Source organism: Balaenoptera physalus (genome assembly GCF_965194825.1).
Source record: "Balaenoptera physalus genome assembly, chromosome: 2".
NCBI classification, from domain to species: Eukaryota; Metazoa; Chordata; class Mammalia; order Artiodactyla; family Balaenopteridae; genus Balaenoptera; species Balaenoptera physalus.
In genome coordinates, this window is record NC_138883.1 from 74,344,808 (window position 1) to 74,368,431 (window position 23,624).

General features: G+C 47.1%; 3 protein-coding genes and 1 long non-coding RNA gene across 27 annotated transcripts in view; 3 read left to right on the forward strand and 1 right to left on the reverse strand.

Moving 5' to 3' along the window:
- Positions 1-15: 15 nt before the first annotated feature.
- LOC309655474 lies at positions 16-2,452 on the forward strand. Its single transcript, XR_014260848.1, has 3 exons — positions 16-432; positions 722-855; positions 2,001-2,452. It is a non-coding gene; the product is annotated as an uncharacterized lncRNA (long non-coding RNA).
- Positions 2,453-3,266: 814 nt separating this feature from the next.
- On the forward strand, positions 3,267-9,381 carry PPP1R3E (protein phosphatase 1 regulatory subunit 3E). 17 transcript variants are annotated; one of them, XM_082450671.1, is made up of 4 exons: positions 3,267-4,319; positions 4,630-6,938; positions 7,831-7,990; positions 9,003-9,381. In XM_082450671.1, the coding sequence occupies exons 1-2, from the start codon at positions 3,903-3,905 to the stop codon at positions 5,053-5,055; spliced, it is 843 nt and encodes a 280-aa protein (XP_082306797.1). In that variant the 5' UTR covers positions 3,267-3,902; the 3' UTR covers positions 5,056-6,938; positions 7,831-7,990; positions 9,003-9,381. The 17 variants fall into 17 exon arrangements, with proteins under 17 accessions (XP_082306797.1, XP_082306790.1, XP_082306795.1 ...); XM_082450664.1 differs by having other exon boundaries at positions 9,026-9,381; XM_082450669.1 differs by having other exon boundaries at positions 4,630-6,254; positions 6,795-6,938; positions 7,831-9,381.
- Positions 9,382-9,959: 578 nt separating this feature from the next.
- HOMEZ (homeobox and leucine zipper encoding) lies at positions 9,960-22,220 on the forward strand. 3 transcript variants are annotated; one of them, XM_082450630.1, is made up of 3 exons: positions 9,960-10,113; positions 11,319-13,939; positions 19,438-22,220. In XM_082450630.1, the coding sequence occupies exons 2-3, from the start codon at positions 13,900-13,902 to the stop codon at positions 21,033-21,035; spliced, it is 1,638 nt and encodes a 545-aa protein (XP_082306756.1). In that variant the 5' UTR covers positions 9,960-10,113; positions 11,319-13,899; the 3' UTR covers positions 21,036-22,220. The 3 variants fall into 3 exon arrangements, with proteins under 3 accessions (XP_082306756.1, XP_082306755.1, XP_082306757.1); XM_082450629.1 differs by lacking the exon at positions 11,319-13,939; XM_082450631.1 differs by lacking the exon at positions 9,960-10,113 and having other exon boundaries at positions 10,136-13,939.
- Positions 22,221-23,206: 986 nt separating this feature from the next.
- RNF212B (ring finger protein 212B) overlaps positions 23,207-23,624 on the reverse strand; it is a 47,812-nt gene continuing 47,394 nt past the window's right edge. For 5 of the 6 annotated variants that reach the window (XM_082450641.1, XM_082450640.1, XM_082450644.1 and 2 more), the window contains one exon: positions 23,207-23,338. In XM_082450641.1, coding sequence (XP_082306767.1) covers positions 23,273-23,338 — 66 coding nt within the window. In that variant the 3' untranslated portion in view covers positions 23,207-23,272. The remainder of the gene's footprint in view (positions 23,339-23,624) is intronic. The other variant, XM_082450645.1, reaches the window with a different exon arrangement.

A 23,624-nucleotide genomic window follows, 5' to 3' on the forward strand; every position in this document is an offset into this window, starting at 1 on the left:
GGGCTGGGACGCAGGCTTGGGAAGGGCCACAACTCAGGAAGAGAGAGGGCCGCTGGAGGCCAGGAAGAGCAGGGCCAGGAGGGCATGGAGAGCCGGACGGGGCTCCTGACCCTGGAGGCTACCCAGAGAAGCCGGCTAAGGCTCAGGAAACCTTGGAGCAAATTCAGCATTTCCAGAAGGTCTCTGATGTTCCATGCACTTGTTGAACTTTTCCAGCCCTGGAGTGGGTGCCCAGAAAAGAGGAGCAGTTCCCATTGCGGTGGGAACTGCCTGCCAGGTGCCTCATCCTGTGGGACTGGCAGGCGTGACACAGACACCAAACACTTCACTTCCTCTTTTCTCCAAGACCTTTAACCCAGTGGTCTCTACGTGAGCTGGGGCTTTAGCCAAGCATCAGGGAGTCAGGACTTGGATCGCAAGCAGTTTCTGCAGGTAACTTTTCTTTACCTTCTTTTTTTTTTTTTGTAATTAGATTGGTTTCCTTTTTAGTTCTTTCTAGCCAACACATGAACTTATTCTCATTATGAAAAAGTCAAATAATATGGAAGTGTAGAGAAAAAAAATACAAGTCCTCAATCCCCCTCCCTCTGCCCTTCCCACAATTCCACCTCCCTTCCTGGAGGTTGCCAACGTCAAGGTTGATGTTTATCCTTTCAGATTACATATATATATGCACATACATGAATGTCTATTATTTATACAAGACAGTATGTTTACACAGGGTGTGAAGCCATCTGACCACAGCTGATCCACACGAGGGCACCCTCAGGCATTCTGATTGGGGCCCACCAGCTCTTGCAGCTGGCACTTCCTTCAGCTCCATTTGGAGGGCTCTCCAACCAAAGGCCGAAAGAGGTAACCCAATTCTCCTTCCCTGATGGTTCCCTTTGCTTCTACCTCCAGGCCAAGCCTTGGTATTCCCATCTGCCTCTATGGTAACTAGAGAAGAAAGGTCTTTTCTGTAAAGATGGTGATGACTAACACATTTTGAAGACTTAGTAGGTACTAAGTGCTTTCTTTACACACTTGATATTTTATCTTCACACCAATCCTTATGTTGTGTTATCCTCATTCTATGCATGAGGAAAGTGAGGCTTGGAGAGGTTACGTAATTTGCCCAAAGCCACATACTGAGAAGATGGGCCTCAACCTAATTCTGATTTGAAAGTTTGTCTTAACTTTAACACTGTATTGTTTCAAGGTCCCTTTTTGCTTCAGGTAATCAATGTTGTTATCATGCCATTTACAAGGCCAAACTGAATCCACACCATTTGCAAACCCAAACTCAGTTCTCCCCAATATTCTGAACATACCACCTATTCCACTCCTTTATGACTGTATCCGTTCAACCATCCTCATTTCTCCTTTGTCCTTGGGCTGATCATTCCAGCTGCCACCAGCAAGATTGCCTTCTTCTTCTTCTTTTTTTTTTTAATGTAATTGTATTTATTTATTTTTTTGGCTGCGTCGGGTCTTAGTTGAGGCATGCAGGATCTTTCCTTGTGGTGTGGGCTCTTCATTGCGGTGCACGGGCTTCTCTCTAGTTGTGGCGTGCGGGTTTTCTCTCTCTAGTTGTGGCGTGCGGGTTTTTTCTCTCTCTAGTTGTGGCGCGCGGCCTCCGGGGCATGTGGGCTCTGTAGTTTGCGGCACGCGGGCTCTTTCATTGAGGTGCGCGAGCTCAGTAGTTATGGCGCGCGGGCTTAGTTGCCCCGCGGCAGGTGGGATCTTAGTTCCCCAACCAGGGATCGAACCCACGTCCCCTGCATTGGATGGCGGATTCTTTAGCACTGGACCACCAGGGAAGTCCCAAGTTTGCCTTCTTTTTTATAGAATAATCTAGCCTAGTCCTTCATTTGCAGTCCTGATTTCTTCTAAGACGTTTACTCGAAATAAAAACACTTTTGTCACAGGATCCGAATAGATTTCTGTCTGCCCACCCATTTATTTATAAGCTCGGTGAGAGCAGGCACTGAATTTTATTCACTTTTATGTCCTCATAGCCTAATAGACCCTCAGTAAATGTTGACTGAAGAAATCACTCGACGCCTCTGGCCAGTTATTGAGTAGGCCCAGTCAGATGTTTGAAGATCACTGCAGTGGCTGTTTAAGAAACAAAGACTGCTGGACCAACACAAATTACACCAGGTCCAAAGCTGTGTACCTCAAGGATCTTCTCAGGTCAACACTACAGAGCCAAGGAATGGCAGCTCAAACTGTAGACAAGGCAACAGAGCTTTTCCCAGAAAACCTCGAGCCATTTAGGCTGACGTGGAACCTTACCTATTCTGTCAATAACATATTTTAGCAGAGCAAGGAAGACAGTTTTTAACTGCTTGACTGTAACACAAATTACTGTAGCATTATTTTATACCCTAAAACATGAAAAGAATGTGTCCATGGATTATATATGTATGTGTAAAATAAGAAAATAAAAATATCACTTTAAAAATGAGTCCTGGCTAAACAGTATTGCTATGGTTAGTACTGGAATTAAAATGCAAGCAGGAATAAATTGTATAATAATAAGATAGCATATGTCTCACTATTTATTTCCAACTTAGTCACTTGTGATTTTATGGTTAAACTCTCCTGTTGCTTTAAATTTAGAGATTCCATTTCCACTCTAAGTTTCCCCGTTTTAATGCTCTGAGAATATTAACTATTACTATGAAATGTTTTAATCCACTTATAACCAAGTGGATAAAAGAGTAGACTCTAGAGTGGGACTGCTGACTTCTAATTCCAGCTCCCCAAATATTAATTTATGGGACCCTGGGCAAGAGTCCTATCCTGTCTCTCCCTCAATCTTCTCATCCATAAAATAGGCATAATACTCCCTAGTCCTATGATGGCTGTATTATATGAGTTAGTATTTGTAAAACAACTGTACTTAGCACACTGTAAGTGCTACATAAGATCAGGAGGGAAGTTAGAAAAAAACTAAAACTTCACATTTTTTTCCCCACTAATATAGAAAAAAATGAAAGAGTAAAAAGCAGCTCTGTGCCCTTCTTGGAGCTCCCACTGGAACTAGAACCCCGTGGCCCCAGCTCCAAGAGAGATATGTGATGATTCATTCAATAATTTGAGGGCCTACTATGTGCTGAAACTGACCAATGAATCAGACACAGCCTCTGCCGTCAAAGAGCGTACAGTCAGGTTAGAGACCAGAACTCTAATCCACTTTTTTACAGATGAGAAAACTGAGGTCCAGAGAAGTTGTGCCTTGCTCAAGGTCACGCAGCTAAATAGCACCAGAGGTGAGACCAGAAACTATGTCTTTCCACAACTCTCAGCTCAGAACTCTTTCAAATGGGCCACCCACCCTTTTGAGTGCCACATCTCAGCTTCTGTTTGAGACTCTAACTAGCTTTCGTGACCTTCCCATGTTTTCGCCCACCATCATCCTCCCAAACCTGGAGCCTAGGGTTTGGGAAAGAAGACGTTGAGCCCTGAAGAGAAAGTTACAGGCTGGGCCTTTTGAAACTTCCCCGAAAAGAAAAGGAAAGGTTACTCTCTACTCCCTGCGTTAACTCTTCCCGTGCCGAAAGGCTGAGGCCGTTAAAAAAAAAGAAAAAAGGCAGAGTGGTCTCACTCAGGATCTGTAGGCTGGAGTGCCCACCTCCTGATGGATGGGGAGCCACCTGTCAGAGGGCTGTGGGCGAGGGCCGCGGGACCGGAGAGTGAGCGCCGCTGAGCGCACGCTCAGAGCAGAGAGACGCAGGAGGTGATGGTCAAATACCCTGGGAGCTGAGGTGGAGGATTCTGGAGGTGACAGCAAGGAGAGTACGCAACTGCGAAGGGCGCCTGAAGCTTCTGCGCCGACACCAGGCGGGTGGGAGACAGGAAAGGAAGGCAGCGCGGCGGCGCTGCGGGAGGGCTCCGCCGGGGCGGGGGGTGCCATGTCTCGCGAGCGGCCCCCCCGCACCGACATCCCCCGAAACCTGAGCTTCATCGCCGCGCTGACAGAGCGCGCCTACTACCGCAGCCAGCGGCCCAGCCTCGAGGAGGAGCCGGAGGAGGAGCCAGGCGAAGGCGGGACGCGCCTCGGGGCCCGATCCCGAGCTCCCGCTCCGAGTCGGGGGCGCAGGGCTCGCTCTGCGCCCGCCGGAGGCAGCGGTACCCGGGTGCCCCACAGCCGCAGCCCCGACACCCGTAAGAGAGTGCGTTTCGCCGACGCGCTTGGGCTGGAGCTGGCCGCGGTGCGCCGCTTCCGCCCGGGAGAGCTACCCCGGGTACCCCGCCACGTGCAGGTCCAGCTGCAGAGGGACGCCCTTCGCCACTTCGCACCGTGCCAGACCCGCGCCCGAGGTCTCCAGGTAGGCGGCAGAGGTACGCCCCTTCCCCGGGACCTCCCCACCTTGGCCTCGGCGGGTTTATGGGAGTGGATTTATCTAGGAGCACCCATCTCCACACCCAACCCTGGGTTTGCTCTCGCTCATCCCTTTTGGGGTCCCCATTGGCAGGTGGCTCTAGGCCACTCTCCCAGCTGGGCTCCCCTCTGACTGCCCGGACGCCGAGGTCGGCCTTCCGATTGGTCCCGTGCCTCGCCCTGATCCCGCCCCTCTCTCTCTCCTCTCCTCCCCTCCCCTCTCCTGAGCTCCCTCCTCCCCTTTCCTCCTTTCCCAGCAGGAGGCGCGCGCTGCCCTGGAGCCGGCCAGCGAGCCTGGCTTCGCGGCCCGCTTGCGGACGCAGCGAATCTGCCTGGAACGCGCTGAGGCGGTCCCGCTGGGCGTGGCCGGGAGCGCGCGCGTGCTGGACCTGGCCTATGAGAAGCGCGTGAGCGTGCGCTGGAGCGCTGACGGCTGGCGGACCCAACGCGAGGAGCCCGCCGCCTACGCCGGTCCGGCCCCGTCCCCGCCGCGCGCCGACCGATTCGCCTTCCGCCTGCCGGCGCCACCCATTGGTGGCGCCCTGCTTTTCGCTTTGCGCTACCGCGTTATCGGCCACGAGTTCTGGGACAACAACGGCGGCCGTGATTATGCTCTCCGTGGGCCCGAGCACCCGGGCAGTGGTGGAGCCCCGGAGCTCCAGGGCTGGATCCACTTTATCTGAGACGCCTGCGGCCGACGGCGGAAAAAAATCAAAGGCACCGGGGGGCTGGGGGAGCCCGAAGATTTGGTGGGGAGGAATGGGAGAAACCGAGATTGGCGGGGAGCTGCCCTAGGGAGTAAAGCCCGGGAGGGCGAGGAGGATGGGAGAAACCAAAGGGGTGTGGGGTGTGGGTAGAATCAACGAAAGTCGGGGAGGTTGGGGTGGATGTGAGTGGAGGAACCCAAGTCATAGAAGGAGGGAGAAGGAAAGGGTGCTGAAAGATTAGAAAAGAAGCAAAAGGACGATAGTGACGTTCTCTTCCGTGAGTGGGCACTGGGAGAAAGTGAGTAGGTCCGTCCGGCCTAGGCAGTCAAAGGTTGAGGGTAACTCTTTGGGACTGAGGACGTATTTTGTGTGAACTAGGAGCCCACCACAGTTGAAATCATTTAGATTGCTGGCTCATTCCCTCTTCTTACAGGCCTTAGCCACCGCAGGTTCCCCAGCCCTGCCCATCCTGGCTTTAACTCAGCCATAATTGCTTTGCTTAAGTCCCAGGAACTTGGCCATTGCTCCCCAGCCCCTGACATTATGACAGGATTCCCTTGTCACCCCTGCCAGCCCCTAGCTTCAGTCTTCACTGACTGGCTGGGGAGTGATGGCAGGTAGCATCAGAGCTCCTTCCTCCAGCCTCCAGGCAGCCCTGGGGATGAAAATGAAAGCAAAACCAGCTCCAGGCTTGTCCTTGTAGCCAAATAATGTGGTGCCTAAGGGGCTGGTGCACTCAGGGGCTTCCAGAAAAATGCCAGCCTTACCTTTCTGGGTGCCTTCTAATGACCTCTAAGCACTTTATGGACTGTATTTGTCAAGAGTCAGGTGAATCACAGGATTCCTTCTGCCACAGAAGAAAAGGAAGTCACTGACTAGCTGGATAACTTTGGGCAAGTTACTTCACCTCTCTGGGCCAGATTTTCCTCCTTGAGAAACTGCATTTGGATTAGGTGATCTCTTAGGCCCCTTCTTGCTCTGACATTTTATGATCTGTGAGGGGCAGAGTGTGGATTAGAAGCCACATTCTCCAGCCTACAGTTGAAGGGCTTACAGTTCAGAACACACAGCACCCCAAGCGTGTGGTTGGGCCTGAGAACGGTTCTCCAGTTTTTGACACGTGTTCCAGAGCCCAGGAAGCATCCAGTCTGCAGCAACCAGCCTGCAGCCTCAGGGTATTCCAGGGCCTCTTTCAAACCACAGCTCATCCTCTGCCCCTTGCTTTTGCTCTTGCCCCAACAGACTTCCAGCCTGGGTGCTATGAGACAGCTTTGGGGAGGTGCCTCTCTAGGGGAAAATGATGCTTGGGAGCCCCCAAAATGAAAGGAAACAATGTTGGGGACTTTCTTGAGTATAAAGGATTATAGGTATAAGAAACGGAAAACATTTCAAATCAAGAATCAGAGCACCTTGAAAATTAAATGGTACCAGAAGATGGCAGTCTGCTCCATACCTTGAGCAAGTGAAATGGGGAAGCTGGGCTCTTCTACCCATTCACATTTATGCCTTATGTCTCTCCTGGTTAACCTCAGCTGGTTGGTTGTTTTTCCTCTCCTCTCACCCTATGTCTAAGCTCTTTGCTTTTCTCTTTCTTTGTCCCCTTCTCATCACTTTCATTTTTCTTTTAGCATATACGGTATTTACCTTCACTTTCTCTATTTCCATCTGCCTCCCTCTTCATCCTTGTTGATCTCTGCTATTCCTTCTCCCTCCAGAAGGAGTGGAGAGCCTACTTCCTTTTCTCCAAGACCATGGTTGATCCACCTTCCTCCCTCAGGCTCCTTCTTGACAGTCTTCTAGAAGGGAGAAGAGGGAAAAGAAGCAGTTCCTGATGCCGCAGATGAACAAGGAGCTCCCAGGTAACCAGCTCCCCACACCTGTTTCTGTGACTGATTTCTCAAAATTTTCTGGATTCCCCTTTTATCTCTTAGTGAGAGAGGGTACACGCACACGTGCCCATGTATGCATTCAGAATAGAGTATGGGGCTTCTTACCATGCCCCTCCTCTCCAAATCTTTAATCCTTTGAAGAAAAATGGCTGAAAGAGAGAAACCCTGGGTCATTCCTCAAACAAATGTCCGTTTAAGCATCATCTTTACCTGGTGGAAAAAACAAAGAATTTCATGCATCTTGTGGATCACCCTCAGGTCAAAGTTCCAGCAGAGTGATGAGAGAAAATGTACTGAAAGCCACCAAGCGATACACTTTTTAGTCACCAGTGAAGAGCCCAAGGGAGGATAATGGAGCGGGAGACTGGGTCAAAGCTCAGTGTGTGATAATCTCTTGCGTAATGTGTATGCATTACTGTTATGTGTATCAGCAGTCGCAAGAGCTCGCACTTACTTACGTAGCCACTAAAATCTGGGGTCTTGCATGCTTTATAATCCGCAAAACAACCCTATGAGTTGAGTAATGTTATTCCTGTTTTAGAGAGAATTCAGAAAAGCTCAGTAATTTGTGCAAGATCACACAGCTAGTAAATGGCAGAGCTAGGATTGTGAACCCAGGACATCTCCAGAGCCTCAGTGCATAACCATGATGTCATAATATTATCCTTTAAAAACAAAATTAAAACCTTGCCATTAAAAAAACAAACAAACAAACAAAAAAAAAACCTTGGCACATACCATCTCTTATTAGGAAAAGACCACAGTTTCTAATTGTGCTCTGCCTTCCCATCCTCCCAGCCTCCCCAACTGGCTTGGAGAAGGCAAAGCACCAAGGGTCCCAAGCTTCATCTGCTATTTCCAGGAGCTTGATGCTGCCTCGTGTGCCAGTGTCCTGGCTCTGCAGGATCAGCAAGGAACCACTGCGCCTGCGCCTGCTGGAGACCTTGGGAACCCATCTGAACTCCAGCCTTGCCATACATTGGGATTCTCTCCTGGCCCTAGCCAGTCCTCCACACTTGTTGGTATGCTGTGCCCCTTCCTACTACCCCAACTAGCCTTGAGCAGGCCAATTCCCTAAAGTTTCCACTAGAAGGGTCCCTGACTAGGACAATTGCTGGATGGTCTGTGCTTGGGCCCTCTCCGGGAACCTGAGTATTACTAAGCAGATAAATGCAAATGGTTGGGGGCAGGGAACCAAGAAGAGTTCATTGTTCCTGAGCTTTTTCTCTAAGAAGTACCATGGCTCACCTATGCCCCTATTCTCAGCTTTACAGAGCCAAGACGTGAGCCTTCTGGTTCTTCCCATACAGAGCTGCCCCAGGGCCTGGGGGTAAGCTGCTAGTCTAATCTGACATGGGAAACACTAGGAATTTGGCAGAAACTTCAGAGATTTGTCATGTGTTAGGCGTTGTGGTGGGGACTTTCCTCTAAAGCCTGATGACTGTACGAATGGGGGCAATTTAGGGTATAACCTGCTAGCCATGGACTGGGAAGGGCCATAAGAGAAACCATTATTACCATGGTCAGGGGCTCGGGTCCTTGAAGCAACACAGCAGGAACACTCTTGCCCTTTCCTCTCATCCAGACCTCAGATGTCTTCCTAAGTATTCTGACTGTTCCTTTGTTTTCTTTTATGAATATAGCTTTTATGAATATATCATTTTTCTTCACAATAAGCCCTAACTCAACTTGCCAATCTAATCCCACATTCCCTTGCTTCTAACTCCTGTGTTTCTCTGGAGCCCCTCTGGATCCTTGCAATCCGCAGGTCATAGAATCCAGAGACCTGAAAAGGCTTGTCTTTAGAGATCACTGGGTCCAGACTCCTCTAGAGATGAGGACACAGGTCCAGAGATGAGAAGGGACCCCAGCAGGGTCAGAGAATTTGTTAGTGCAACTCCAGATGGGACTTAAACCCAGGCCTCCTGACCACCTCCCATTCCCAGGCTATGAAACAGGCCTCTCTCCACAGGGTCAGACCCACGATTTTTCATGACAAGGGACACGTCAGAAATTTTCATTTTCTGCTTCTAGTTTCCATTCCCTTCCCCGTCCAGGCAGAAAGAGAAACAAAAGGGACTGGTATGTCCCCAGCCTTGGCACTTCTTTCAGTGATATCGCTGAAGAACAGTGAAGTTGCTAAAACAAACAACAACAACAAAACAACAACAACTGAATAATCTACCCATTGAATAGCTAACCTGGAGAGGAAATGAAAGTTTGCTATGTGAATCCCCCTCAAACCACCGACCTCATCAGACCCTTCCCGAGCCTCCCCTCTTCACAGTGCAGCTCTGTACACTGGGCCCCAGACCCACTCGTATTGTGCCTCACTTCAGCCTCCTCATGCAACTGCTCTCCCTTCTGGATAAAAGACCTCGTATCTGAAATAAAGTTGAAATATGAAAAGAAAGTATAAGCTACTGAGAAGTATTGTTTGTTTGGGGCTGAGAGTGGCAAGAGACCCAGAGGCACCCTGCATTTCTTGGCCATCTCATTTCTTGAAAGTCCTATTCCCTGTCTGCTGGAGTCCTCTGGCTATGCGAAAGTTGGATGGGAAGGAGATATGGAGGAGTTGGGTGGCCCTGGTATGAGACACCCCTATAGTATCACACCACCCTTTTGGGTAATGGTAGGGAAAGTTACCAGGCCCAGCTCATAGCTCCCTTGCACCCAGCACCAGCTACTGTTGCAGTTAAAGGGAACAGCTCAGGTGAAGGCCCCGTGTTTCCCCTTTGGTGGGGTGCTTTTCTTAAGGGGGCCATCTAAATTACATTCTGCTCCTTTGGCACTGGAGGGAAAAGCAAAGCCCCTTTTGTCTATCAAGGGCAATCCTAAAACAAAGGACAAGAAATACGATGGAGAGGAAAAGCACGGACCTCTGTCTATTTGAAAAAGATCAAGTTCTAACATAGTATTGACTCCCACATCACCTGAATGATAAGAGTCCAATTATCCACCAAGTAATGAGACTGTTCCTTATAAGGAAGCCCTAGCCGAGAATAATCAGATGCCTCATCATTACATCATAATGGCCAAGTTGTGATGTCACTGCAGAGCACCCACTCTTTAGTACATGCATTGTAATTGAAACCGGATATGCTGAAGGGTAGAGTCAGCGTGAGGAGCAGATCCCCAAGGAGAGGTAAGTGGGGGCTTTCCAGGGGTTCCCTCCATGGCTTATTGCCTAGGGTCGCTCTTTGTGACCTAATGACACTCTAATGTCTTTCCAGACTTCTCACATCTTAGTTTGGTGGTAGGTTTGTCTGAAATCTCTCTTCTGCAAACTCCTTCACTGCAGCTTTTGCTATCCCAAATTCTCAATACTTGCAGTTGTGACTGGTCAGCCCTCACGTTTGTTTTTTAGGACAGAGCGCAGAACACTGGAGCAGGGTTTCCCTAACTGGGGCAGAAACTCACCATATCTGTTTTGTTAGTCCCAGGGATAGATCCAAGTTTTCGGTTGTCTGAAGCATACAACTTTTGGGGCCTTTTTAAAGTACAATAAATATTTCAGAATGAGAAAAGATATTTTAAAAATTATAACTTTAAAAAAGCTGATAAATATCACAAAATCAAGAAAAATAACAAATTTTTTAAATTACCTATGTGGCAAACCTAAATATTTTTCCCCACAATTTTGTTTTTGGCTGCATGCTCTTTGATAGTCTTTTTATATGATGATTATATATAATTTTTCCGTAAAGAGATAATTCCATCTCCATGATCACTTTAAAAAAAATTCTTGATAATTAAAAAAAATTTCACCTTTACACCTTGTAAGTAATAATGTCACATAATTTGGGGGGATTTTTGGTCAAACTTGGAAAAACACTACCAAATGTCTTTAGTATATGTGGTGTACGATTTGGGAGCATTTTCAAATTTGCAATAATGAATATCATAAACTGAATTTTTGATTGGGAGTATTCCTGGAAGCTGTATGTATTAAGTTTGTTAGAGCTGCCATAACAAAATACTTAGACTGGGTGGCTTAAACAGTGGAAATTCTCTCACGGTTTTGAGACTAGAAACCTGAGATCCAGGTGTTGGCAGGGTTGATTTCATTCTGAGGTTCCTGTCTCTTGGCTTGTGGGTAGCCATCTTCTCCCTATATCTTCACATGGTCCTACCTGCATGTCTGCCTCCAAATTTCCTCTTATTATAAGGACAGCAGTTATACTGAATTAGGACTCACCCTAAAGACCTCATTTTAATTTAATTACCTCTGCATAGACCTTATCTCCAAATATGGTTACATTCTGAGGTACTGGGAGTTAGGACTTTAACATATGAATTTTAGCAGGACACAGTTCAGCCCATAACACTATAATTACTATTTATTCACAGAAGTAACTGCAAATCACAGATGTGTAACTCCTACACCCAAACTAAATGCATTCCCAGCTCAGCTTCGTTAGTCAATCCCCAAATGCCCATGGCCTCTTCATTGCCACTGGACAAAAGGAGAAGTGTGATGGAGAAGGAGTCAGAAAGGAAAGAGACATCAGTCTTGACCAACTGCAGTTTAACTTTTTTTTTTCAAATTCTACAAAAACCTATGATCATACTAACATATTGTTGGGACTCCTCCCATGCTTTGGAAGAGTTCTGTGCAAGACAGGGCCCTTAACTTCCTCCAACTTCCTTAGCTATTAGGTCATTGTGTGTCTGGTCAGTCCTGCTAGATTTCTGAGCCATGCAAAGGGAGAGGGAGTTTTCACCAAAGATTAAGGATGATGTGGTAAATCCACATTCTTCAGCACTAGTCCCTGGAAGAGCTGGGATGATTACTGTCTTGCTGAAGGTGGGACCCTCCCTTCTCTGATAATGTCAAGTCTGGACCTCTTCCTCTCTTCCACTCCCCCACCCCAGTCCACTCTATCTTCTAAAGTGTTAGGGTGATAGCTGATTCACTTTTCTGTACAGCAGAAAGTAACACAACATTGTAAAGCAACTATACTCCAATAAAAATTAATAAAACAAACAAAAAATAAAGTGTTAGGGTGAAACCCACATAAAGGAGGGAGGCTTCAGCCTGTTCTCCAGAACTGGGGCAGAGGAGTTTCTTCTTTCCTTGGATTCTTCCTCCCTTAAATCTGTCTTTGATTCTTCTCCCTACTCCTGAATTGGGAGTGAGTATCCTTCTGAGACAAGAAATGTGACTGAGTTGTCTACCTTTCATAATTCCCAGCCCATGATCTGTGATGCCCAGAGTGACTGACTGAACCCTCTAGGGACAGCCACTAAATTTTCACAGTTCCTGCCTGGCTTTCCAGCCAAATAAGCGTGAGTTCTTCCGGGTCAATCCAGTTTCATTGTTTGGATTATAAAACCATAAGGTCTCCATCGACAACTGAGGGCTGCCCGCTGCCTATAGTGTTTCACTTTTCCCTTCCTTCGTTACATACAAACCATTGGCATAATAAGTCATGATTTAGGAGAAGGTCTGTATGTACCACCAGCCCTGGCTTAAACCCTCAGGGATCAAAAGTTTCTAATTCTAAAGCTGAGAATATTCTTTCTGTTGCTTACTCCTATGATGTTTTTGCAGGATACTAGTTTGAAGGGCATGGCTCTTAGGAGTTGAGATTGTTACTAAATGTATTGAGGGAGAGAGGGGAGGAAGGGGCAAATGCAGGGCCAGCAACGGAAAATGGGGCGCCAAGCTGAATTAGATATACATTTCTCATGCTTGGCAACCTTGAAAGAGCTCTTGACCTTAGACTGGTGCAATGAAGAATCAGAAGTAGCAGTTATGGTGGTTAACTTTCAGGGGGTACAGGGGGAGTGGCGAGATCTGTGGAATACAGGGCAAAGTCTGAAATTGTTTTATAAGTTATTGTAGGTATATAAGCTACTGTGACCTAAATAATACAAGAGGAGACTACCATGAGAACAGAAGAGTCACTTCAGAAAGTATTGTTCCCAAGTTTTAGTCAGAAGACTGAGAATCCTAACTATACAAACTTCTGGCCCAGAATTTCGGTGTGGAATACTGTTTCGGTGGAAAGGCCATTTTATCGCACTCCCTTTCTTGACAACGAAAACCAAGGTCCCCAAATATGAGGCACATTTCCAGGTCCTCTTTACTAGGGCGGGGGGTGGGGGCTGGTAAGTCCGAACGAGGTGACCTCCTCTAGCACTTCGTCTTTGAGAACACCTGTCTGGTGACAGCTGGACCCGGGAAGCGGCCGAAGGTGCCGGGCTGCTAGGATCCTCGTCTTTAAGGGTGTCCAAGACATTTGATCCATCTCGAGAACAAGTTCCCGGTTGCTCTAGGCGCTTCGTTTACAGTGACGCTGCTGACAGCGGTTGGGCCCTCGTCTGGGAACGCGCGTCTCCTGTGTGAGGCTGGCAAAGGGACACTGAAAAAGTCTTCCTTCCGAAGGAAACAAATGGGGAGTAGTTGTAGGCGGTCTGGACAGTTCAGCAAACTGCTGTGAATTTCTTGGGGAATTCCAGGAGGAACATTGCCCAGTGGACTCCGAAGATCCGGCGCCCACAAGGCGAGTGTGGGAGGGAGTACCATTCACTGCATCCTAGCCCAGGGGGACATCTTCTCTGCCCCACGCAGCCAATAGCCACCCCGGCTGAGGCCCACGGAGCCAATAGCCGACTTCAACCGAGGCCCACGCAGCCAATTGCTGGCCCAGTCCGTTCCGCCGGGGCCCGCCTGTCTGCGTTCACCAATCAGGACTCGGGCCACCTTGGCACCGCCCCTGGAGCCCGCCCCACCCATCCGCCCCGCCTCCAACTCGCTGAAGCAGGGCTGGGCTAGACGGGCGCGCTCTCGGGGGCGGGGTGGGGGGGGGCGACAGTCCGGGTCACAGCCCTCCGCGCGGGTGGGCTCGGAGCAGGCCGCACCGGGCAGCAACCCCACTCTCACCCCGGAGGCCCCCTGCCCTTTCTCCCCCTTTCCCCCCGGCCCATGGTGCGAGGCTGGGAGCCGCCGCCCGGGCCGGACTGCGGTGAGTGATCCCCAGCCCCTTCGACTTCCCCTCCCAGCCCCTGTACGATCTCTGACCCCCGGAGCCCCATCCCCGCGGTGAGGGGAGGAGAATTCTAGGTTCGAAGTCGCCTGGTTCTCTCGCCTTTCTCCTCTGGACTTTTCGGTTCCCTGTTGTAACTGGGGGAGGGTGAGTGGGTGTGTAGGGAGGAGGGGAAGGCTGGGTAGGGACGCCCTTGGCGAGGGGAGGGTTTGAGATTCGCCTGCTTCCTGGGGCTCATCGCCCCAAGTGCAGGAACTTTTTGTTCTCTGACCCAGTTTGGAGCCTTCTAGACTGCCTGTGAAATGGAGGATAGGAGAAACGTTTCCTTCCCAGGCCTCCCCTCCTCCCCTCCATGACTACCTCCTGGCGACCTCAACACATGTACAGAAACCTGGCTTTATTCCTGGGGAGCAGTGGCCTTTGGGAATGAAAGGTTTAAGAGAAACTGCCCCTTCTGACCCCTACCCAGACATACTCAGAAAACCAACTAGGAAAGTGAGAACCTGAGTCCTCAGAGGTTCCTGGTGTTGCGTCCTAATCTGAGACTTCTAAACTGAAAGAAGACTCAAGCTGAGACCTATTTGGTAATGAGGGCCCAGATGTGATATTTTATCATATGAACCCCCTTCTCACCATACATTTGAAGCACTTTTTATGATTAGGATAAGTAGGTGGCAGTAATTGAAAACAAACAAAAAAAAAAACGCAAAAACAAAAAAGCCAGTTAAAGTTGGGAATTTTTAAAATGATGCATACATATCTTAAGAACTGTCATTAAAAGTACGTTCATTTCACCAATCTCTTCGGTTAGTGTCCAAGCGTTTTCTTTATGTAAGTATGCTGATTGGCAGTCCCAATTGTCTTTCTAGTATAAACTACATAAGTGAATCTCAAATCTGGCTGCACCCTGAGAACTTTTTAAAAACTACTTATGCCTGGGCCCCAGTCCAGGCTAATTAAGTCAGAATGAGGAGGTTGATCCCCTGGTTTAAGTTTCCCAGGTAATTCTAATGTGCAGCCTGAGCCTGGAGCCACTGCCTCTCATCATGTGTGATTTCCACGTTTGGTTTCTTTAAAGTGGAGTGAGAATTTAAACACTTTTGAAGCAATCTGAGTGCAGAATACTTCTGACTTTTTTAAGTCCCCTGCCCCTCCAGTCTTTTACAGTTTTCTTGCCTACTCCCAACTCAAAAAAATTTTTTAATGTACACTCCTTTGTATTATGTCTTTCCAAAGCATTTGACTTCGTTTTCATAGAAACAATTTTTTTCTTTTGGCCGCTCCGTGCAGCTTGCGAGATCTTACTTCCCCAACTAGGGATTGAACCCGGGCCCTCAGCAGTGAAAGCATTGAGTCCTAACTACTGAACTGCCAGGGAATTCCCAGAAACAATTCCTAATGCACTAATTTTTCATAGGTTTATGTGATGTTTAATTATTATATACAGAAAAACAATGAGCCTAAGCAGGTTTGGAATTACACACAACTGGCCTAAGCACATAGGGCAGCTGAAGGAAGCAGCTGACTTTGCCACACTAGAGTAGCCTACCAGTCTCTAGTTTCCAGTGCACTATGGGTGGGTATTGATAATGTAATCCAGTAGGGGTCAGTTAAGCCAGGCTTTTGGCCCAGTTGAACACCCCTCACTTCCACTCTCTCCAACTAATATCACCAATGCCTAGTCCCTTCTAGACTAATTCAAATTCTCTTGAGTCTTCCAACCACTCTTTCCATTCATTCATAAACTGTTTCTCTTTAAGCATTACCACCATTGCTTTTATTAAGTTGGGAGGACATAAGGCAGAGTTTCTTAACCAGGGCTTCTGGGCAATCAGCGAACCCCCCTAGATTATACTTTATGTAATGTGTAAATGTGAATGTTTATGGGGCGGGGGGGCGGTAAGTCATAACTTTCTGAGAGTTTATAACTTCTGATTTTCAAAGAGGTCCATGATCCAAAAAGTTGAGAAGCACATGAATTGAATATCACTAAAAGTTCTTTAAGGCCCTTGAAAACTATCACCAAAACACATTTCATTCAGAAACATACCTCAGTTCTCTGAATAAAGATTTAGGGAATTTAGCAGGCTCATATCTGGTCTGTCACTTGAACTGTTTCCTGCTTTTAACCATAAGCCTAGGCTCGAGGGTTTTTTTGGCACCGTGCAGCATGCCGGATTAGTTCCCCCACCAGGGATCAAACCCGTGCCCCTTGCAGTCCTGCAGTGGAAGTGCAGAGTCCTAACCACTGGACCACCAGGGAATTCCCAGCCTAGGCTCAAGTTCTGAAGACCTCTTTTTCCTAGGATTGTGTGAACACCTACACTGGAAGTTTAAGGCAGCCCATTCTTTTCTGCCTTTTGTCCAGGGGTATGGAAAGCCCAAAGGGAAATAAGGGTGTTACCCTGACTGTATTTTTTATTAGTGATTTTAGGTAGCAGTGGGGCATATCTGGCATGGATACAAGTTTAGTAATAATTCAGAATTGATAATACCACCACCACCACCTCTGCCCAGAGGAGTCCTTATTTCTCCAGCTTTCCTTCCCTTTTTCCTCCCTTCTCCAAATGAGGTACAAGGACAGAAAACACTATAGTGTCTTCACTGTGGTTTTGATTACTGTAGGGTCTACTCTCTTTGTTATAGTTCTCATGAGCCACTCCCTGGATAGTTTTCTCCTATATCAAAGCCAGATTCTTCCAGGGAGGTACCAGCTCTACAGCTGTGCCCTGATTTAAGCCACCATTCTGTATCAGGAAGTCTTCCACAACTTGTGTTTTGTGTCACTGGAAAACTGTAGACACATACAGTACACCAGATATGACCTTTGCATTACTGTATGTTATACTGAAATATCAAGCTGATGGCATGGGAATCTGAAGGATAGCAAACCACATGAATGAAAGTAAAATGCTTCCTGGTGGGCTTATAGCTGTGCCTGCCTTATTTCCTGTCTGCCAGTCTTCATCCTCACACTGGACTGCTTTATTCCTTATGCTACCTTTTCCTCGTATCTAAACTGTTACTGTGACCTTAAAAAACAGGACACAGATAAGGTTACGTGGATGTCAAGTGCTGGAGCATCAAGTATTCTCCAGCTTAGATTTGGTGGTGTTCCTGGTGGGCCACAATTTCCAAATGGTGGTTTAGTGCCTAGCTGTGCAAGCACTTCCTCACAGCCCCTCAGCTGTGTCTGTGATGGACCTGGAGGGTAAAGGTAGAGCTACCACACTGGCAATTCACCTAGTAATCAAAAAGAACTTATATCCAAATTATGGATTCAATGCTAAAGCAGTGATTTTGCTACTTTTTAAAAGTTGCAAAATCCTTTCTGGAATTATATCCAACTCCCCAAATATAAAAAGTACAAAATCAGAGACACCCTGGTTTCCTCCACTGCTCATTAGGATTAAGGCTGCAATAACAGACTGAAACAGTCATTTTAAAGGATTCAGTCTTTGCCTCACTTCCCCTGTTGTCTAAGAGGAGCATTACCTTATATCAGAATCAGCCTGTGAAGCTGAAGCAATGATAAAAGCTCTAATTTATTGAGCCTTTACTTTTAGGCATGACGTCAGTTGCATTTTTTGATTTAGTCATAAACTTGCAAGGTAGACGCTGTTATGACCTCCTTTTATTCTGATGGGAAAATAAAGCTTAGTGAGCACTCTAGGGAGTGGAGAAGCTGCGATTCACCTCAAATCTGCCTCACCCCAGACCTCCACCTCTAACAGCTCTAGGCCCCGCCTACACATGACATCTAGCACACAGTAGGTGCTCTGTAAAAATATATGTAACTTTACATACATTCAACATTGTCTCCATTTTCTACACATGAGGAAACTGAGGCGCCTATAAGTTCAGTAGCTTTTGCCCAAGATCACATGGCTGGTGGCAGAATTGGGATTCAAACTGCAGGCTGGCCTTAATCATATTTTAACCCACTATGCCATGCTGCCTTCATTTACCCTCTTAAGGTTCTCTTCAAGCTGTACTGCCTTTAGGGTCTGCATGGCCTTCAGTTTGTTAAGATTTGCTTGTTAAAAGGGAACGGTGACACCCATTAGAATGCTTCCGAAGTTTTCTGTTCATCATATAAAATCCCCGATACTACACTGCACTATCTGTAACTTCTGGACTTGAGATTTTTCTCAATTCATCATGTAGCATTTATATCGGAATCCTGTCCTATCCATAACATATCAGAAGTAATATTTATAAACTCAGATGGGATTCCTCTAAGAGTAAAGGATGACAGATGTTTTAAAGTCTCTAATGCCCACACGGGGAGCCGAGTTAAAATTTGGCCAACGGGGAATTCCCTGGCGGTCCAGTGGTTAGGACTCTGCGCTTCCACTGCAGGGAGCATGGGTTCCATCCCTGGCTGGGGAACTAAGATCCCAAAAGCCCCAGGCATGGCCAAAAAAAAAAAAAAAATCGGTCAACAGAATTATTCTGGGAAATAGCTTGAGCAGGTTTCCAAGAATGAAGCGTAGTCAGAGGCTTTCCCTGCAGTCCCCACACCCACGATGACCCTGGGAGCCCTGGTGCTGCTGGGTAGCTTGCAGGACCCGGTTACAGTTTATAATGAGTGAGCCCACCTGGTTCTGAGAAGAAAGCTGGACTGAGGAGATAAGAGCTGAGGGCCTTCCGTCTTGTGCGGAGGGGCTGCTAAGGTCGGAGGGAGCTCTCTAGGCTCCCTGGAGAGAGACTCAGCAGTTGGAAGAGACAAAGGCTGGGGGGAGGGGAATAACCTTTGTTCTGAGGATGACAGGGGTAGGAAACGTTCCCCTCCCTCTACCCTAACCGGACCAAAACCAAGGGAGAGCGAGCCCCATTTATCCCAGATAGCTGACCTATCTTATCCTACTGAGAGTTAGAAAAACACCTCATCAATCCCCTCCCCCTAACACTCGCCCACCAAGAAGGGAAAGAAAAGGGGGCTGGGCAGAGGGACTGTGCTATCCTACCTTCTAGATTTTCACACGTTGTATTCTTAACCTTTCCATATTCTAGAGAGAATCTAGAGATAACTCTAGAGATAATCTGTTAGGAGCTAAAGTGTTCTGGGATTACACCTCTTCTTGTTTTCTTGGTGAGTCTTAGTTTTGTCACTCTTGTTCCATGAACTTAGAGGAATTTGAATGGGAAAGATAAAGGCTATAAGGATGTTTTCCTTTTTAACCTCTGAAGTCAGATTTTCTTTTTGGTGACAACACTCACTAGTCTTGTGACTTGGGATAATTTAACCTCTATGGACTTTGGTATTTTCATACGTACAAGGGAATTATAGCAGGCTCTGATGATTTATAAGGTTATGAAAATTAAATGAGAAATTGTTATGCACTTTAAAAGCAATCCAGCACAGTACACGTAGAAGTTGATTGTTTTGGAGTCCAACGTTTTGTTTGGTAGAAATTGAACAATGGGCTGAAAGAGGAGCCCCAGTGATCAAGCTGTTTCTCTTCTTATTACAGCTATCTCTGAAGGGCACAAATCAGAAAGCACCATGCCTCCTAATAAAGAGGCCAGCGGTCTTAATAGCTCCCCTGCGGGGCTCATCTGTCTCCCTCCAATCTCTGAGGAGCTACAACTTGTGTGGACCCAAGCAGCTCAGACCAGTGAGCTGGATGGCAATGAACACCTGCTACAAACCTTCAGCTACTTTCCCTATCCCAGTTTAGCAGACATTGCCCTTCTCTGCCTACGCTATGGGCTGCAGATGGAGAAAGTCAAGACTTGGTTCATGGCCCAGCGCCTCCGCTGTGGCATTAGCTGGTCATCCGAAGAAATTGAAGAGACTCGAGCCCGAGTAGTCTACCATCGGGACCAACTCCATTTCAAATCCCTTCTATCTTTTACTCATCATGCAGGGCGGCCCCCAGAGGAGGTGCCTCCTTCTCCAATGCCACCTCCAGAACAAGTTGGTCTTGGAATAGTTCCTCTGACTCTTAGCGAGCCCACCCAGATGAAAGGATTGAAGGTAGAGCCCTCAGAGCCCTCAGAGCCACTTAGTCACCAGAAAGCAAAGGAGCCCCTGATGGCACCTGGCAGTGGGGCATTCCCCCACCAATCACAGTTTTGGCAGGATCTTCAAAGCAGTGACCTCTCTAAGGAGCAGGCAGGCAAGGGTCCCAACCAGTCACACGGCCTAGGTACTGCTTCCTGCAACCACTCCACAGCTGTCCACCAGCCCCGTGCTCGGGATAAGCCCCCACCCGTCTCATTACCTGCCAGTAGTTGTAAGAAGGAGTCAGCATCTAATGTGACTCCTCCTTCCTCTACCTCTTCTTCCTCTTTCCAGGTACTGGCTAATGGAGCTACTGCCACCTCTACACCCCTCCAGCCACTGGGCTGTATCCCACAGCCACTGTCACCCAATGAACAGGCACTACGCCCACAGCTGGAGCCAGCCTGGCCCCAGGGGCTAAGGCATAACTCAGCACCCGGTAGGGTTGGCCCTGCAGAGTACCTTTCCCCAGATATGCAACGCCAGCGAAAGACCAAGCGCAAAACCAAAGAGCAGCTGGCTATCCTCAAATCGTTTTTTTTACAGTGCCAGTGGGCACGGCGTGAGGATTACCATAAATTAGAGCAGATCACTGGTTTACCTCGGCCTGAGATTATTCAGTGGTTTGGTGACACACGCTATGCCTTGAAGCATGGGCAACTAAAGTGGTTTCGGGACAACGCAGTACCTGGTGCCCCTAGTTTCCAGGATCCAGCAATTCCCACACCACCACCTTCAACCCGCTCCTTGAATGAATGGGCTGAGACACCACCTCTGCCGATCCCCCCACCCCCACCGGATATACGACCCTTGGAGAGGTACTGGGCAACCCACCAACAGCTACGGGAAAGTGACATCCCTCAACTGAGTCAGGCATCAAGGCTTAGCACCCAGCAGGTACTGGATTGGTTTGACTCTCGATTACCTGAGCCAGCTGAAGTGGTGGTTTGTCTAGATGAAGAGGAGGAAGAGGAGGAGGAAGAACTGCCAGAAGATGATGAGGATGAAGAGGAGGAGGAGGAAGACGACGACGACGATGATGATGATGTGATCATCCAGGACTGAGGGGGCACTGGGGGAGGGGAGGTCTGTTACTAAAAGACGAACCAACTTAGTAACTGTTTAAACAAAGAAACCACATTTTTTTACTTACCTTGTGGCAAAGAACTGAAAAGCTTTGTGTTTTTGAGGGTGGGGGACAGCGGGATGTAGTAAGGGTGGACCAGGGAGGATGATCATGGAGGACAAAGCAAGGTGGGGATTGGATGGGCAGAAATCCAGGCCTCCAGCCTCAATGAGAAGAGTGCTGTGGGTCTGGTCCAAACTATGGGGCCGGGAAAAGGCTCTTGCTCTCCTCGTATCTGCTGTTCTTTCCCCTTAGTGTACTACAGAGAGGCCAGGCTTTGGCCTACATCTATGGAGGACTAGAAAGGAGGAGTAAAGATTCCAGTACATCCCCCAGTCCCACCCCACCATTTTCCTTGGAATATAAGGCTGCCTTGCACCCCTTCTTTTCTCTCTGAGCACAAGTCCACACATAATGCAGCCAAGAATCTCGGTATGTCCCAGTCAATCACAAATATTTCCTTTTCCTTATACCAGCTTGACTTTATATGTTTTCCTGCTGCTTTATTGAGTCACACAGGGAGCAGAATATTTTCATTTCTAATACTGGACCACTATGCCTTGTACCTTTTTATCTTTCCAAAACCCCCATTCTGTTCACTATTTGTCTCAGGGTAAATCTTCCCCCCGGAGCTTGTGAAAAAGTTTAATAATTGGGTGGAGAATAATTTAGACTGGATATTTATTGGAGGTGGGAATTAGGGGAGATGTCCTTTAAAAAAAGTAGAATTAGATTACAGAGGGGTAGAGAGGAGAGGGAATGGTTTCTACTGTTCGGAAGGACAGTGCAGGTAGGTTCCAGGTTTGGTTTTACAAACTTGACAGTCCCTCCTGCCTAGCTTGACAGAGACTGATTTTTTTTTTTTCAGAGACTGATTTTTTTTATCTTTTTGGTGTTGGTTTAATGTGTCCAGAAAAGAGACTCTTCCCTCACTTTATATGATCTGTCTTGGAGACAGAGGGACCATGGTCCTTAACTGAATTAATTGATGTTTTAGAATGGTTTTCATCAGTTGGGGTCAGATATAAAGGTATCAGTGGGTTAACCATCTAGAAATAAAAGAGTGGAAGCCCCAAATTGCTAGAATAATAATAAAAAGGCCAAAAATAAAATTGTTTCTCTCACCTCCGCTTTGCCACTTCTATGGTTTAGAGATTAATGGAGCCAAATCCATTAACTTTCTGATTTAGTATACTTTTTATTTATTTTTGAAGCGGCAGGATATACTGAGGTAAAGTAAAAGAACAAAAACTTGAAAAGTTAGTAGATCAGTATCTATCACTAGGCAGACTGTTTTCTGCACCTGCTACAGCACAGGCTCTTGCTCAGAAGAGAGGGAGTTTAGAAATGCCTTTAAAATAAATTCAGTTTCAGAAAGGGTAGTGGGATCCTATTCAGTTACAAGGTCATTCCCAAGACCAAATTTATTTCTGGCAGGTGCTATGTTTACATTTTTCCAATATTTTTGCTTAAGGTATGCCTACCAGTGGCCTACCCATTTAATCCCTCATTTCTACCGCTTAGTACCCAAAGAAGAATAAATGTTTGATCTCAGTGGTAGTGTTCTTTGCCCATTCCACCATTTGAGAGCTTGTAATACCAATAGAGTTGCAGCAGCAATAAAAGGACATCCTCTTTATTTCATTATCTGTGTACTTTAGTAAGCCTGTGTCTCCAACCGTTACCAAACAGAAAGGAAAATCAACGTATTTAATAGTAACTAGGCACAGAGGAAACAATAGGCAAATAGAAAAAGTATAATAAATTAGGGCAAGGAACAGTGTTGTGGCTTGTTAACATTGGCAGTGGGAGAATATATCCAAAGCTAAAAAGTGAAATCCAGAAATAAAACATGGTTAATAAGTATATCACCCCACCCCCCACCCCCAATGATGCCAAGAATTGTTTTTATAACCTTGTTTCAAGTTGCAGGAAATAAGGGAGCTATCTGTATCTTGTAGGAGAGATATAAACATCTTCCTGAAGCTCTGACCTGACCATTTTCGTAGGAAGTAATACAGGGTGTATAGGGTTAAGATTGAGAGAGAGAGAAGGTACAGAGTGAAACCAGGAAACAAGATAGGGGTACATTTTCCAAGGCCATCACACCTAAATGAGTATGAGATGCTACCGTCCGTCCTTCAGCAGTATGTATAGATCAGATCTTGAAGATGGTCTATCTGGGAGTGTTCCATGCTTCTCTCCCCCTGGCTAATCCCATCTGCCTCTGTTGGTAGAGATTCTGCAGCACAGGACAGGAAGGCAGTTAAGGGTGTTTGTAACAAAAAGGGCAAGTAAGGCCCTCTCAAGTCATTATATGAAGTTTATTGTGACAGTAAACTGCTGCTGTTGCTTCGCCATAGTTTTCTCCATTTCATGAAAACTAACTTTTCCAAACTAAGATTTGATACATCTAATGTGACAAAGGCTTTGTTGCTACTTATGAAACTGGAGCATTTCCGTGGTTTATGGTGATAAAGCAGAATATTTGAAAATCAAACAGTTTTGGGAAGCCTGGAACATGACTA